Source organism: Chiloscyllium plagiosum, chromosome 2 (assembly GCF_004010195.1).
Source record: "Chiloscyllium plagiosum isolate BGI_BamShark_2017 chromosome 2, ASM401019v2, whole genome shotgun sequence".
NCBI classification, from domain to species: Eukaryota; Metazoa; Chordata; class Chondrichthyes; order Orectolobiformes; family Hemiscylliidae; genus Chiloscyllium; species Chiloscyllium plagiosum.
In genome coordinates this window covers 114372426-114390649 of record NC_057711.1, presented here as the reverse complement: position 1 = coordinate 114390649, position 18224 = coordinate 114372426, and the positions used below count along the sequence as shown (strand labels likewise).

The 18224-nt window shown below is 40.9% G+C and overlaps 1 protein-coding gene across 3 annotated transcripts in view; it reads right to left on the bottom strand.

The window, feature by feature from the left end:
- tbc1d2 (TBC1 domain family, member 2) overlaps positions 1 to 18224 on the bottom strand; it is a 79230-nt gene that overhangs the window by 54809 nt on the left and 6197 nt on the right. For all 3 annotated transcript variants that reach the window (XM_043716379.1, XM_043716388.1, XM_043716394.1), the window contains exon 3: positions 13091 to 13238. In XM_043716379.1, coding sequence (XP_043572314.1) covers positions 13091 to 13238 — 148 coding nt within the window. The remainder of the gene's footprint in view (positions 1 to 13090; positions 13239 to 18224) is intronic.

Sequence of the window (18224 nt, the reverse complement as noted above, 5' to 3'; positions counted from 1 at the left end):
TCCTCCATGTCCCTCCTCCCTACCTTTTATCTTCTCCTGCTGAACACTCTCTGCTCATTCCTGAAGAAGGGCCTGTGCCCGAAACGTCGAATCTCCTGTTCCCTGGATGCTGCCTGACCTGCTGTGCTGTTCCAGCAATAAAGTTTCAACCCTGCATTTCCCAAAGCCTTATATCAAAGATCAGTGGAACTTCCAAATGTGTATTTCCTGTGAAGAACACAGTTACAATGAAATATTTTGAGCACTGGCATTTAATTGCAAAACCCTAATGACTAGAAAAGGTGTCATGTCAATAATTCCCTCCTGACAACAGGAAACTGAGCTGCACTCAATGCTTTATTTTCATAATTTTTAAAATTCTGATTTCAGTGTTGTGGATTTCTGATTGAAATATTGTTTAATAATGCACTTGGCCTTTCCACAACAAATTTGCTAGAATGATGAACTGTGAGCTGTTGCTTTGGAGGGTGCAAGTCCTTGTGAATTGCAAGCTGGATGGAAAGGAAGCAGATAGCAAAATGTCCGTTGATTTCAGTGACAGGGAGCTGATGCTCAGAAGTCTGTCTCTGCCCTTCTGGTGTCTATATGGACAGTACCCATCTATGTTCCAGGCAGTTGTCATCCTGTTGCTTAGCATTCCCATGCCACTGTTATGCTTTGCTTGTGCACATGTGCAGATGCTCTGCCACCCAGCAGCAGTGTTGACAATAAACATGGTCTTTGTTGTATTACACAACACAAGGCAAATTGGCAAATGATCTATCTGGCATGAAGAATGTAGGATTGCATGGATGGTTTAGTAAACTCTGTAGACTGAATCAAAGCTATTGGACTCACCAACAACCTGAATACTTGGGGAACGTTTCACTTAACCATTATGAGAAAGAAAAACTAAATTTATCACAATGACCATTGACAGCATAAAAGATCGTTGTCAGAAATGTGATTCAGCTGTGGGGTGGATATTTCTGTACAATGGTTCAGGACAATGGCCCAGGAAGTTCTATTTTAGTGGTTAATAAGAATTAGGCGTAGGCAGCCATTCAGCCCTTGGAGCCTGTGGTGATCCTAATGGCTAATTGGAACACATCTTCCAAAGTCAACTTTGAAAATACATCTTCACAATTACAGAGTCATAGGAATTTACAGCAGGCGAACAGACCCTTCAGCCCAACTCGTCCATGTCGACCACATATCCTAAGTTAATCTCGGATCATTTGCCAGCATTTGGCTCACATCCCTCTAAACCCTTCCTATTCACATGCCCATCCAGATGCCTTTTAAATGTTATAATTGTATCAGGCTTCACTATTTCCTCTGGCAGCTCTTTTCATACACACCCTACCTCTGCGTGAAAACGTTGTCTTAGATCTCTTAAGTCTTTCCCTTCTCACCTTAAACCTGTTGGACTCTCTTACCATGGGTTGAAACTTTATTGCTGGAACAGCACAGCAGGTCAGGCAGCATCCAGGGAACAGGAGATTCGACGTTTCGGGCACAGGCCCTTCTTCAGGAATGAGCAGAGAGTGTTCAGCAGGAGAAGATAAAAGGTAGGGAGGAGGGACTTGGAGGAGGGGAGTTGGAAATGTGATAGGTGGAAAGAGGTCAAGGTGAGGGTGATAGGTCGGAGTAGGATGGAGGCGGAGAGGTCAACAAGAAGACTGCAGGTCAGGAAGGCGACGTGGTCGACGGTGCCCTCCACCGCATCTCCTCCACTTCCAACTCCCCTCCTCCAAGTCCCTCCTCCCTACCTTTTATCTTCTCCTGCTGAACACTCTCTGCTCATTCCTGAAGAAGGGCCTGTGCCCGAAACGTCGAATCTCCTGTTCCCTGGATGCTGCCTGACCTGCTGTGCTGTTCCAGCAATAAAGTTTCAACTTTGATATCCAAATGAATCCAACAAGAACTGGACCAAGCATATGTGGTACTCATAATCTTCTTCATCCTAAGTATACGCATGATTTTACTACAACTGCTAAGTATTTCATCAGTAATATTTTCAGCAACATAACACAAAACATCGCAGATAAGAAAAACTGCAGCATATTAACATGCCAAATTTCCCCTAAAGTAAATGCATTAAAATTCCATCAAATTTGACAATATTGTTATGTATTTGGCTTTAAGGGGTTAACACGTAGGGGGTTCCATACAACAGCCAAGCAGGGTGAGATCAATAGTTGTGATGTTGAGAAGATATGCTCTTCTTCATTAGGGTAAATAAAACCACAGAAAGTAGACAAAATCAAACACAAAATATTGCTGAGGAAAGGAGTGAACAAAGACAGAAATGGGAACTATTTAAATGTAAATCTATGATTCGCTCCAGTAATAATATCTAACAATATTCAATATCTAGGATCATACCAAAAGAGTACTTTGAAGTATTAAAGGGATTTTCTGCTATCTAGTGATCTCTGAGGCATGAAGTTTCCCTTTCTTGATATGTGCAAGATCAAGACAAACACTAGGCATACAGTAACAGTGATATCACCGCAGGGAGTTGGCAGCCAATTACACTGAAGTATTCTCAAACAGCAAATCAGAAAGTAAAATGCAGTAAAATCTTCTACTCAATTAAAATTTCCACAGAGTAAATACAAATCATCAGTGATACACATGGGATTAAAGTAGCTGAAATATCATAACTTTTTTTTAAATTTGAAAAAAACATTATTGCCATAATAATGGCAAAAAAGCATCCCAGCTCCAAGTCCCTCCTCCCTACCTTTTATCTTCTCCTGCTGAACACTCTCTGCTCATTCCTGAAGAAGGGCCTGTGCCCGAAACGTCGAATCTCCTGTTGCTGCCTGACCTGCTGTGCTGTTCCAGCAATAAAGTTTCAACTTTGATCTCCAGCATCTGCAGACCTCACTTTCTCCTCTCTTACCATGGGGAAAAGACCTTGGCTATTTACCTTATCCATACCCCTCATGATTTTATAAACTTCTATAAGGTCACCCCTCAACCTCAGACACTCCAGGGAAAATAACCCAGCTTGTTCAGCCTCTCACTATAGGTCAAACCTTCCAAACCTGGCAATATACTTGTAAATCTTTTGTGCAGCCTTTAAAGTATCACAACATCTTTTATTAGCAGGGAGACCAGAACTGAATGCAGTATCCCAAAAGTGGCCTACACAATGTCCAGTACAGCCGTAACATGACATCCCAACTCCTACACTGAATGCACGGACCAATAAAGGCAAACACACCAAACACCTTCTTCACAACCCTGTCTACCTGCAGCTCCACTTTCAAGAAAGTATGAAGCGCATCTCTAGGTCTCTTTGTTTGGCTACACTCCCCTGAACCATACCATGAAGTATATAAGTCCTGCCACGATTACTAAAATGCAGCACTTCTCGTATAATCATACAGGAAGAAAGCAGTCCATAATCCCAAACTAAACTAGTCCCACCTGCCTGCTCCCGGCCCATATCCTTCCAAACCTTTCCTATTCATCAAGTTATGCAACTGTCTTAAATTCCAGAAGACTCAGTACCACAGCGCTTCACAGGAATCTCCAAAGCACTGAAGATGTCACCATACAAGGGAGACAAAGCCTACAAATCAACTTCACAGCTCGAACATACCCACAACCACAGCAACCTGCATCCAAGCTACAAATCTTAACACAAACCTTGTCTTTTAAATGTTGTATTTGTGCCCACATCCACCACTTCCTGAGGAAGCTCAATCCTGATGCAAAACTCCCTCTGTAGAAATATTTGCGCCATATGTCTTTTTAAAAATCTTTCTCCTCTCACCTTAAAAATGTGCCCCCAGTCTTGAATTCCAGTCATACCATTAACCCTATCCATACCCCTCATGATTTATTAACCTCTGTGAATGTCAGCTCTCAACCATTCTTTAAATTAAACTCCATCTGCCACTTCTTGACCAAATGGCCCATCTGATCAAGTGCCTGCTGTACTCTGAAGTAACCTTATTTGCTGTGCACCACACCATCAATTTTGGTGTCATTAGCAATCTTACTAACCATACCTCCTATATTCACATTGAAATCATTTACATAAATGACAAAAAGCAGTGGACTCAGCACAGATCCTTGCGACACACTGCTGGTCACAGGCCTCCATCTAAAAAACAATCCTCCAACACCACCCTCTAAGTATCCAAACAGTTACTGCATTAGAGGTCAGATCAGTTTTCATTCATGTGAATCCAAAGAAAATGATGGCACCAGACAGAGTACCAGGCCGTGCACTCAGGGCATGCGCAGATCAACCTGCAGAGGCCTTCTCAGACATCTTCAACATCTCCCTGCAGGAGGCTACTGTCCCTGCCTGTTTCAAGAGGGCCAACATCATCCCTCTGCCTAAGAAGGCTCATGCAGCATGTCTCAATGACTCCCACCCAGTGACCCTAACTTCGGTAGTCATGAAACGCTTTGAAAGGCTGGTCATGGCATTAATCAACTTCAGTCTCCCCACTAATCTTGACCAACTCCAATTTGCCTATCAGACCAACACATCCATGTCAGATGCCATAACACTTGCCCTTCACTCTGCCATAAAACATCTTGACACCAAGAACAGCTACATAAGAATCCTACTCATTGTTGAAGGCTGAACTGTAGTCACTGTTATCCCCTCGAGACTGATTACTAAACTTAGTGATCTTGAACTAAGCTCCACTCTCTGCAACCGAATCCTCAGTTTCCTGACCAAAGGTAACAATCAATGAAGATTGGGGACAATATTTCATCCTCACTAACACTCAACACTGGACACCCCAGGGGGCATACTAAACCCCCTACTGCACTCACTGTATACCTATGACTACATCACCAAATACCAGACTAATGCCATTTACAAGTTTGCTGATGACACCACTATAGTTGGTCGAATCTCTGATGGCGACGAAACAGACTACAGAAGAGAGGTGGAAGACCCGGAAAAATTGAGAACAACCTAGCTCTCAATGCCGGCAAAACCAAGGAACTCATTAATGACTTTCGACGGAATGTTACTCATGCTCCCCTACACATTAACAGCACAGAGGTGGAACGAGTGGAGAGTGTCAAGCTCCTGGGAGTGGTCATCCACAACAAGCTTTCTTGGACTCTTCATATGGACGCACTTGTTACAAAGGCCCAACAACATCTCTTCTTCCTCAGGCAGCTGAGGAAATTTGGCATGACAGCAAGTATCCTTGCCAACTTTTATAGGTGCACCATCAAGAGCATTCTATCTGGATGTACCACTATCTGGTACAGCAACTGTACCATTCAAGATCGGAGACAGTTACACAGAGTGGTGAACTCGGCCTGGACAATCACAAAGGCCAACCTCCCATCTATAGAATTCAACTACCAGCATTCTCAAAGATCCACCACACCTTGGCAATGTTTTTCTACAACGTCTACCATCGGGGAGAAGGTACAGAAGCCTGAATACACGCCCCAGCCAGTTTCGTAACAGTTTCTACCCTACTGTTGTTAGAATATTGAATGGACTCTCAAACTCTTAGCATTCGCCTACACCTGTTTTTGTTTGTTTTTGCTGCTGTTTACGTATTATTTACTTATCTATGCTACTTAACTCTGACCTGCCTGTATTGCTCCCAGGACAAAGCTTTTCTCAGTGTCTCAGTTCACATGACAATAAATTCAATTCAAAATTCAATTCAAAACTCCTAACTTTGAGCCAATTTTGTATCCAAATAGCTAGCTCTCCCTGGATTTCATATGATTTACCTTGCTATCCAGTCGATCATGCAGAACCTTGTCAAATACCTTACTGAAGTGTCCATATAGACAAGGTCACCGCTCTACTTTTATCAATCTTCTTTGTCACTTCTTCAAAACAATACTCAGTTAAGTTAGTGAAATATGATTTCCCATGCACAAAGCCATGTTGACTTTCCACAATTAGTCCTTGCCTTTCCAAATATATGTAAATCGTGCCCCTCCAACAACTTGCCCACCAATGACATCACATTCACCAGTCTATAGTTCCCTGGCTTTTCCTTACCACCTTTCTTAAATAATGACACCATGTTTGCCAACCTCCAGTCTTCCAGCACCTCACCTGTGGCTATCAATGAAACAAATATCTCAGCAAGGGGCCCTGCAATCAATTAGGTGAAAGTGAGGACTGCAGATGCTGGAGATTAGAGTTCAGAGCGTGGTGCTGGAAAAGCACATCTGGTTAGGCAGCATCCGAGGAGCAGGAGAGTCGATGTTTCAGGAAAAAGTCCTGCAATCACTTCCCTAGCTCCCCACAAAGTTCTGGGGTACACTTGATCAGATCCCAGGGATTTATCCATCTTTACATGTTTTAAGATGCCCCAGCCCTTTCTCCTCTGCAATTTGGACATTTTTCATGATGTTGCTATTTATTTCCCTGAGTTTTCTATCTTCCATATCCTTCTCCACAGTAAACATTGATACAAAATTCTTGTTTAATATCTCCCCCATCTCCTGGAGTTTCACACATAGATGGCCTTGCTGATATTTAAGGAGACAAAAGTGAGGACTGCAGATGCTGGAGATTCCTGATGAAGGGCTTTTGCCCGAAACGTTGACTCTCCTGCTCCTCGGATGCTGCCTGACCCATTAATGTTTAAGGAGACCTATTCTCTCCTTAGTTACTCTTTTGTCCTTAATGTATTTGTAGAAATTCTTTGGATTCTCCTTAACACTTCTTGTCAAAGCTATGTCATGCCAGCTTTTTGCCCTCCTGATTTCCCTCTTGAATATACTCCTACTGCCCTTACACTCTTCTAGGGATTCATTCAATCCCTGAGTCTATATGTGACATACGCTTCCTTCTTTTATTTGAGATGCAGAAGGCAAACAGAAGGTAAAAGGTTCCTCTCTCTCAATAAAATAACACAATGTTAGTTTCTGGCAAAGAAAGCCACATCAGATTACAGATGAAGTCAGTCAGCATCATGGTATGACTCCTGGTATTATGACTCACCTTCCTTTCCAGAATAGAAGAACGAGATTAACAGGTTTGATACTGAATTTTACACAGGCTTTCAAGCAAACACCAAGCAATGTTTGTGAGTAACTTGCATGTTAAAACAAACCAGTCATTCCCAAACAGTGAGCACAGTGTCTGTCATTGCTCTGAGAGTAGCACCTTTACTGGAGTCAGAAGGTGATCGGTCCAAGTAGCATTGCACAATCTTAAGTACAAAAAAAATCAATACTGAGGAAGTGCTACACTGTTGCAGGTGCTGAGTTGCAGAGAAGCTGTCAATCTAATCAGCCTGCGTACTCTCTTTGGTGGATGTGAAAGGCCCCAAAGTCACTATTTTGAAGAGGAGGAGAGGAAACCTCTACGGTGTCCTGGCTAAACATTCATCAGCTTCAATCAAGATCAGAAAATAAAACAGATCATCTGCTGATGGCTGTTTAAATGAGTTTGTTTGTAAATTGGCTGCTGTTTCCATCATTACAACAACGGCCACCTTTCAAAAGTAATTTGGGACATCCTGAGGTTGTGAAGAGTACTATATGAAGGGTGTTCTATCCTTTATAAATGGAATCATTAAAGTATTGACTCTTCTTGAATATTGCCAATGAAGCTCTTTTGGATGGCTCAGAGCATTGGAATACTTTTACCACTGGAAATAAAGTTCATTGTAAAGCAGCTGCAGCATCGTAAGTGATTTCCAATTTAGTTACCCCTTAAAAGCAAATATAATGAGTAAAGCCTTGGGATTATTCCCTCAAGATTACAAAGAAAAACAAGGGGGAAAGCAACAATGCTTCCAGTACGTCAACATTACCTTGCACCAGTTCTCTCAAGCAGTATCCTCACCACAGAAGCAGAAAGCACATAGAACAGTAGAGCACAGGAATGGACCCCTCAGCCCACGATGTCGTGCTGAATGTGATGGCCAATGAAACTAATCCCTTCTGCCTGTCTTTCGTCCATATCCATGTGTTCATCTAAAAATGCCTTAGATGCCCCTATCATTTCTGCCTTCACTACCACTCCCGGCAGATGTTCCAGACTCCTACCACTCTCCATAAAAACAAACTTACCCCTCATATCTCCTTTGAGTTTTCCCCCTCTCAGCTGAAATGCATACTCCCTAGCATTAGACATTTCAACTCTGGGAAAAAGATTCTGACCATCAACCATATCCATGCATCTCATAAATTTTATAGACTTCTGTCAAGTCTCCCTTCAGTCTCCACCACACCAGAGGAATCAACCTGAGTTTTTCTAGCCTCTCCTTAGAGCTCATACCCTCTAATACAGAGAGCTTCCTGGTAAACCACTTATCTCCCTCTACAAAGCAAAGCTCTTTCATCCTATTTCAAATATGGACAAATAGTCTCCTGTAAACCTTCTGTACTGAGTTCACAAATTCATTTCCTTAAGATCTCTGGACAAAAGTGGCCATTTTTTCTAACTATTCAGATAGATATTGAATTTAGACGGTCTTTCAGGTAGCAGGCCTGTGTAGTCAGTAAGATCCAGAATTCTGTAAATGGAGGGAAATGGAATGATTGATATCTCCTCCAGCTCCAATTTGGTCTCCATTATTGGAATCCCTACAGAATCCCTACAGCATGGAAAAAAAGCCATTTGGCCCAACAAGTCCACACCGACCCTTCAAAGATTAACCCACCCAGACCCCATTACTCTACATTTACCCCTGACTAATGCACCTAACCCACAGATACCTGAATACCATGGGCAATTTAGCTTGGCCAATTCACCTGACCTGCACATCTTTGGATTGTGGGAGGAAACCAGAGCACCTGGGGGAAACCCACACAGACACGGGCAGAATGTGCAAGCTCTACACAGTCACCCAAGGGTGGAATTAAACCCAGGTCCCTGGTGCTGTGAGGCAGCAGTGCTAACCACTGAGCCATCATGCCACCCATTAAGATGTGGCCTTTGTGGGAGGAATATTCTCATTCCATATTAGTTTCATCCTTTGGTGCTGCAGTGTCCCATTCCTCTATGACAGACTCCCACTGCTGAAAATCTTGCCAAATGCCTTACTGGCCGTTCAAGCAATCCCTTCCAGCCTGCTCTAATAAAGTGAGTTTGAGATCATGTCAGGGTGAATGATTCTGGCAAATGACCCATTCCTGCCACTCCAAAAGAGCAGACTGCAACCTTTTATGGACACATTGCTCACACTTTATTAAACAGTTTTGCATGCAGGGTACTGTCAAAAAAATTGGATAAGAAAGTAATATTTCTCTCACGAGCAACTAGGTTTCAGGTCAATGCCAAGGATTGCCTTAGGGTTATGAGGAATTCAAGTTTATTTCCTGGTCACTGCTTTCAGCAATCCCTGGAAAAATATCACAGCTGCACTAAAAAGATGACCAGCTGCTGGGATTTGAATTTCACCAATAATTCATCAACAAATTGAGCTTAAGATTGTGTTAGGTTTCGGAAGGGTTTTCCTTTGCTCAAGTTTATGTTTAAACTTATTCAGAAGATTTCACATTCAGTCCATCAACCAACCAGCATGCTTTTTGCATTAAAAACATTCTTTGACATGGTTAACTGGTAATCAGGTGCAGCTTTGGTAATGCACCTGAAAGTAAATTTAAGACCAAAAGTAAGCACTTCATTCAGAGATTAAAAGAAAACGCAAAGTGCTAGAGAAACTCATCTGTGGACAGAAAAAACATAGTTACTGTTTCAAATCTGATGCTATGACCATTCTTTGGAACTGAAGAGAGCTAGAAAATGACAGTCTTTAATGAGTTATATTGACCTGAAAACATTAACTTTTTTTTTCTCCATAGAAGCAGTCAGACCTGCTGCATTTCTCCAGCACTTTTTGTTCTTATTTCAGAACTCTAGCATCCACAGCATTGTGCTTTTAGTTTATTCTATTCAGAGAGTCTTCCATCTTGTGTTTAATATTATCAACAATGACTTCAAAAGTGTACAGAATGACTATTAATGAATGTACAGTGGACAATTGTAGTAAATTAGTTTTTAATATAATATTTCTAAGCTTTTAAAATGATGCATATTAATATCTGTCTGCTGAAACAAAAACATTTTAATTTGATAAGCCTCTGTGAGGGGCCTTTACATTGATGCTGTCAGTAGAACCTTGCCATAGTGATTAATTCAATTGGAGAGGTGATCATTTTCATGGGTGGGCGCCATCCATCTCTTGGACCAATTGAAATTTGCAATTGAAATTCCATGATCCTTTCCATGATCCTAGCTTGCTTGAAAGAAACCAGCACAACCAGGTGGAAGCCCCAAGTCAAGATGTTATTCTTTAGACCATAAGACCATAAGACATAGGAGCAGAAGTAAGGCCTTTCGGCCCATCGAGTCCACTCCACCATTCAATCACGGCTGATGGGCATTTCAACTCCACTTACCCGCATTCTCCCCGTAGCCCTTAATTCCTTGTGACATCAAGAATTTATCAATTTCTGCCTTGAAGACATTTAGCGTCCCAGCCTCCACTGCACTCTGTGGCAATGAATTCCACAGGCCCACCACTCTCTGGCTGAAGAAATGTCTCCGCATTTCTGTTCTGAATTTACCCCCTCTAATTCTAAGGCTGTGTCCACGGGTCCTAGTCCCCTCACCTAACGGAAACAATTTCCTAGCATCCACCCTTTCCAAGCCATGTATTATCTTGTAAGTTTCTATTAGATCTCCCCTTAATCTTCTAAACTCCAATGAATACAATCCCAGGATCCTCAGCCGTTCCTCGTATGTTAGACCTACTATTCCAGGGATCATCCATGTGAATCTCCGCTGGACACGCTCCAGTGCCAGTATGTCCTTCCTGAGGTGTGGGGACCAAAACTGGACACAGTACTCCAAATGGGGCCTAACCAGAGCTTTATAAAGTCTCAGTAGCACAACAGTGCTTTTATATTCCAACCCCCTTGAGATAATGTTTACACGTTAGAAGTATAATCACACAGATGTCCATTAAGCTCATCGACTCTCTTCCTATTCTCTGCTCTGTTCGGCTGCAAGTTTATTTCCCTTGAGTGCCTAAAATTTCCTTTTCAAGCTGTTTAATTGTTTATAGGTTTATCAAAACAGTTGAGAAAACAAAGAGGCTGTTTAATTATAAAATGCCGTGGGAGGTGGGAGATCATATGATGAAACCTCCAGGAATATGGCCAACTGGAACTGGCAATCCTAGATTAAAGTGTCAGCTAAGCTCTGTGCAATGGACAGAAATATTACTTCACCCTCATACAGAGAAAAGTCCACCAAAGACCATTTTCTTCCAAATTTGTGAAGGTCATCAGATTGTCCAGTAACAACGTATATTCCTCTATCACTTTTATTAAAGTTAGAAAATCTAAAGGAGCAGAATAGATGGGTTACAAAATTTGACAACAAGCCACACGTTTGAACAGATGACCAAAACTTGAGTCAAAGACGCAGGTTCTTAAAGAGATTCTTAAAAGGGTAAAAATATCAGAGCAACAGACAGGGAGGTAATTCTAGATCTTAGGGTATAGGCACCTGAAGGCACAGCTATTGAATGGTTCAGGTACAGCTATTGAATGGCAAAACAATTAAATTTGGAGGCCAGAATTAGACGAATATAAATATCTCAGTGGATTGTGGTGCTGGAGGTGATTACAGCGATAGGGAAGACTGTTGAGGTGATGGAAAATTTGAAAACAAAGATGAGAATTTTAAACTCAAGGTGTTGCTTGACCTAGAGTCAATGAGCACAAGGTGGTAGATGAATGGGAAATGATAGTCACAGGTTTATGGAGGGTGAAACATGAGATGCCATGTAATAGTCAAGACTAGAGGTGACAAAAGCATGGATAAGGGTTTCATAAACAGGCCAGGACAATATCAGGTGCACCTTAGGGGGCTGTGTAATAAAATCACGAGGAGCATAGATAGAGTAAATAGACAAAGTATTTTCCCTTGGGTGGAGGAGCCCAGAACTAGAAGGCATAGGTTTAGGGGTAGAGGGGAAAGATATGAAAGAGACAACTTTTTCACTCAGAGGGTGGTATGTGTATGAAATGAGCTTCCAGAGGAAGTGATGGAGGCTAGTACAATTGCAACATTTAAAAGGCATCTGGATGGGTATATGAGTAGGAAGGATTTGTAGGGATATGGGCCGGTGGGTGGCAAGCAGGGCTAGATTAGGTTAGGATAGCTGGTCGGCATGGACAAGTTGGACCGAAGGATCTGTTTCCACGCTGTACATCTCTATGACTCTATGTGGCTGAAGTTCATCTTGGAGTTAAATATGACACTTGGGTGGTGAATATGCTGGAGAAGCCAGACCAAAATATATAAATATCTTTAACACTGTTCACGAACTCAATATTTAATATTTTCTAAATATCTATTCCATCAGCACTTTTTTGTGCTTTCTTTTTAAAACTACAGGACAAATATCATGATTTGCAACTAAAGTCAGTCAGGATCAGTGGCTGCACTTTGAACTCCTGGGTGTGACAGCTGCTCTGCCTGCAAAATTCAATATACAATGTTAGCAGACACTTGGGGAGTGTTTGGTTGCCAGAGGCCTTTCAGTCTGCCTGTGCAGGAAAAGGTTTCCCTCATGTCATTTTAAATCAGTGTCCTCTGATACTCAACATATTCACCAAAGGCAGGAGTTTCTCTCTATTCTGTCTGAACTCCTCATGATTTTGAACACTTGTATCAGGTTAACTTTCAGTCTTCTTTTCAGTTGGAGTAAAGAACTCCAACTTCTCCAATCCAGCCACTTAGCTGGATTCTCATCCTTCTCACATGCTTTCACATCCTTTCTAAAGTGTGCTGTCTAGATTTGGTCACAATACTCCAATTGAGATCAAGCCGAAGTTGTATATGGGTTTTTTATAACTTCTTTATTTCTGCGGTCTATATCCTGATTTATAACACCAAGATCCCATATACATTAAGTAATTCCTCAAATTGCCCCGCCACCTTAAATGATGTAAACCCATATAACCGCAGGTCCCTCTGCTGTGGTACCTCTTTTAGATTTGTATTCTTAATTTAATGTTGACTTCCTTGTTCTTCCTACTTAAATAAATCTGTTCACACTTCTCTGCTTTAAATGTTATGTTAAGCATTGAAACATTCCAGTGAAAGAGATGGACGTACCTTCTGTTTTGAATGCTGGTGGTAACTCAGTATGCTCGGTTGAGATGCTGAGATCATCTGTAAGGGCATAATTCTGCTCCTCACCATGTTCCCAACGTTTCTGCTGCAACTGCTGTAACCAGTACATCATGACATCTTTATTCTTTGCCTGAAAACAAAATCCATGTTTCTCTCATCAGGGAATAGATAATTTCATTGCCCAAACTTAGATTTCCCACACCCTAATAAACCTTGTCCATAAGTGCTTTTGTATTTTGTTTTAAAAGCCATAAGATTCAAAGAAGTTCTAATAACAATAACTTGCATTTGCCCATCACCTTTTAATATCACAAGACATACCCTTACACGAGCAATCATCAGACAAATTCTGTCACTGAGTCATTAGGAGGTATTAGAATAAGTGACCATAGGTGTTGTCAAAAAGACAGGCTGCAAGGACCATCTTAAAGGAAGTCCAAAAAGTAGTGAGACAGATGTTTAGGGAAATAATTCAAAGCCTCTCCAACTGCTATATACTCATGTCAAAATAAAGTTTGAGAAAAAACATTTTAGCCAAAAGTACAGGCTGACTTCTACACCAGAAATTGCTGGCAAAACTCGGCAGGTCTGGCAGCATCCGTAGGAAGAAAACAGAATTAACATTGAGTCCAGTGACTCTAATGAATATGAAGAACAGAGTAAATTCTATTTTGTTTCATATAACCAACATCCACAATTTTTGTTTTATTCCAGAGCTTGGAACCTGGGCTGAAAACACTGGCATCAGTGGTAGAACTATGAAAATCAGCAATGTATAAGAGACTAGGATTGGAGGAGAATACAGATCCAAGATTGTGGGTCTGGAGGAGATTAGAGACTTAAAGAGGGGGTGAGATCACAAAGAGTTTTGTGCACAAGGCTGGGATTTTAAATGTGAAATACTGCTGTCAAGGTTCACATGCTGAATGGGATTTGGTTAACATTTGTTTTGCTTCTAGTTTTCCTTAAGGCTTTCAACTGTACACATATCAGACCTACTCTATAACCAATAGTATCACACAACTGTGAATTCCAGGCAAGTTAATAAGTATTGATGAGGTAATGAGGCCTACTTTCTTTCCTTACTACTGCATCAGGTGAGAATGGTTAATAAGAAATATAATATAAGTCCATTACAGATTGCAGAATGGGTCAAACAGTAAATTTTCACTCAAATATTACAATCACAGTACAACGGTTTGCTGTTTTAATTCTGTAATCAAGGTGCTGCTGTGAATTCATAGAATTTATTATAGTCCCTACAATGCAGAAACAGTTCATTCGGCCCAAAGAGTCCACACCAACCCTTAGAACAGCGTACCACCCAGACCCTATAACTGTGCATTTTCCATGGTTAAGGCACCTACCCTGCACACTACGGAATTATATAGCATGTCCAATCCATCTAACTTGCACATTTTGGATTGTGGGATGAAACTGGAGCACCTGGAGGAAACCCACGCAGACACGTGGAGAATGTGCAAACTTCATACAGACAGTCGCTGAGGATGGAATTGAACCTGGGTCCCTAGTGCTGAGAGGCAGCAGTGTGAACCACTCCGCCACCATGCCGCCCCAAAGAAATAGGCCCCATTCAACCCACCAGGTCACAAACCTCCAATCCTATTTCATTTCACAACAGCAGCTTATCCTTCTATTTCTTTCTAGCTCCTATGTTTAATTAGCAACCTGCACCCCCCCCCATCCAAATCCTTCAAATCCTCTCCAACTGCTTTATACTCACGTCGACATAAAGTTTGAGAAAAAATATCTTAGCCAAAAGTACAGGCTGACTTATACACCAGTAATATTTTTGAGGGGTTAAAATCTACTCTCTACCATCACCTCACTACACAACACTTTACAGCATTACATCAGCTGTTTGCAGATTTGTCAGGTCGGATACTGCGTCTACCAACCTCACCTCCCAAAACTAGTGCAAATAAAGTCAAAAAGTATCTTTATTAATCCTTGCAGACCCACAAGATGCCAAACAGCCACTTTCAAATCAATGGGTTTGCACTGGACTTCAGTAACAAGTTTGGATTCTTTTTTGACCAAATATCAGAAGTCAGCTTTTTACACATGCTCAACTAATATCTCTTTACATCTTGAGCTAGCAATTTCCACCTGCTCACCATTCGCTGGATAAAGGAGTTTCTCCTAAATTTCCGTTTGGATTTATGAGAGAATGGTGTTATTTTTATGGCCCGGATTCTGGGTTTCCTCCAAGGAAACATTCCCAGTGAAATTACTAATTGGACCCAGAATAGCACCTTATCTGACAACCTTTTAAAATTAAAAATCCTTACCTTCACATTCATTCCCCGCAAGACCTCTTTTTTCCCTAGCCATCTTTAGCAGTACAACTTAGAATGATACTCAAATCATGAGGTTATATTGATCATGAGTACTGAACATTTTGGAGGTCTTTTCTCAAGTAAAACTAATACAGGAATAACTTGATAGGGGTCTTGGGGAATATGAAAGGTTACGATTGGGTAAACATAAGAAGATATTTCCACTTGTGGGCAACACCAAAATTATAGCCCATGAATATAAACCCAGTAAAGATTGAAGGAGTCAGGTATTTACCCACAGAATGAGGGAATGTGGAACTGGTTACCACAGTGGGTAGTTGAGGTGAATAACATAGACAGACTCAGAATATAATTCTAGAACTATTAAAGTACAGGAAGCCATTTGACTTATTAAATCTCCACTGGCAGCCTGCAGTAGCGACTCAGCCAGTCCCACACACCAGGCCTGTCCCATTGGCCCTGTCTGTTCTTTTCCCTTCAATTCACTGTTTGAAAGCTGCAACCGAATCGGTCTCTTAACCTCAAGCAATACACTCCAGGTACAAACTTCTCACTGTGTAAGAAGGATTTTCCACACACCATAATGGGTTATTTGATCATTGACCTTCAATTGGCATCCACCAGTTCCAAACAAGCATTCTGCTAAACAGGACCGTTTAGCCGTATCGACCGTGTCTGGGCCTCTGATGATTTTGAACAGATCTCCTTTCAACTTTCTCTTCTTTCAATCTATCCAACACAACTGAAGACTTTCATTGTCAAGTCTTTTCTGGGGAAGCCAGGTAAATACATGAGACACGAAAGAACATAAGGTGAGATGAAGAGGGGTGCGAGGCAGAGTGTACGGAGCAGAAATGCTGGTACAAGTATAATGGCCTATTTCTATTCTGTAAATATTTTGATGGTTAAAATGGTTGCAAGGAGTACAAAGAAGTCATATTTTAGTCCATTATCACATGAAACAGTTCAGCACTTTCTATTTTTAGTTTCTGATATCCAGTTTCTGTGGTGCAGTGCAAGTCTTACTACACAGATGTCACAATCCAAAGAATGAAATTGCATTATCACTGAAACACATTACCAAGAAAACTCTTATGTTCTCCTATTTTTAACTGGCAAAATGAAAATTTAAATGAAGATTTCTCTCTTTTAGGAGCAACAAAACCCCATGCACTAAGCAAATGCACAGTATATTGAGCCAATTTATCATGGACTTATACTGTATTTTAAAATTTTTTTTGTTTCCAAACATAGTGAATTTCAATGGAAAGGTTAAGAATGGATGAACCAAGGTAAAAGGTAGTGGATAAGTTCGAGTTCATTGGCTTAATAATAAACACCAAAGTTACAAATCAAGAGTGAAAACCAGTTTAGATTAGCTACAACGAGAGGCATGACCTCTAATTTAAGAATCAGTTGACCTTGCAGAAGCATCAGCGTGAAGCTTAAAACATGTCTAATACAGCCCCTACTGTGGAGTATTGAGTGTGAAGAAAGACATTGAGAGTTTATAACAGCTTTTGAAATGTGAGTATGGAAAAGGATGGTCAGAATCAGCTGCAATGCCAGAAGGATGAAAAAGTGAGAGTTAGGTCAAGGTAGGAAGCTCTGGAAACAAAAGGGGATTGCCACGGACAGTTAGAGAGTGAAAGACAGCCAAGTACGGATGCCCTGTCCTGGCAACAATTGAACCACAAACCAGAACAGACGTATAAGAGGAAGAAGAAAAGTCAGATGGGCTGATAACATGGAGGTGAGGCAATTTTGAAGAAAGCCAAAAAAAGAAAGATGATGCCAACAGCCCTACTAAAGCTATGTTGATGATAAAATAACAAACATTTAATGTCAGAACTCAAATGTTAGATATTACCTTTGCTGTGCTTCAGATAATTTAAATTATGAAACATTAATCCTAGGATGAGATTATTTTTGGAATGGCACATTTCCCTTTTTCTTCATTGAGGTTAAGTTACTGTAAGTTACACTTTATGAAAAACATTTCATTGGTTTAAAACTTATAGGTTGAAATGTATAACTGGTGATAAACTTAACTCTGGGCTCCTATGGACTTTGGACAACTCTCCTTTTAATTGGAAACCGAATCAAGTAGGGTATAAAGTTAGTGATGCACCAAATCCTATTAGCTTCCTTGTGTGCCAGCTCAGCTAAAATTGTGGAGGCTTTTGCTACAAATATTTGTTATGACCAAAGTTGAAGTGGTGAACCAACTCCTTTCCTAGTTCAACTCCTCCACTGCTCATAACAAAGTTCAAATTTAAAAAAGGACAATTATTTAGCCAAATGTATACGTATCAAACTATATTTAGTTCAGTATTAGGAACAAATTGTCCAGGTTTCTTTAGTTAACAATAATATCTAGTTCATTACAAACAGAATAATCTTTGCATATTTGCCTGATTAAGTTGGCAAAATGCTTAGACAATTCAAGTGAATAGAAACCAACTCTCACTCAAAAAAAGTCAAGTCTAAAGAACAAATAAAAAACTCCCCAAGATGTAATCCTACAAGTGACGAGACAGATAAACTGAGAGGAAAAGGACTATTTATGGATTTCTCGCCAAATTTACTTGCCACACACAAGCCATCGGCACTGGGATGTCCTCCTAGATTATTTGTGGCTGGCTGAATTTCCATAATCAGAGACAGTGAGGCAGATTTTGAAATTTTCTTTAGAAACCCTCACAAGCAGAGAAGAGGCCAACTATTTCAGTTTCAGTTCACACACTTTGTTCGGAAGTGTTCAGAAGAATAGAGAAGGAAAAACAGCTGTTGTT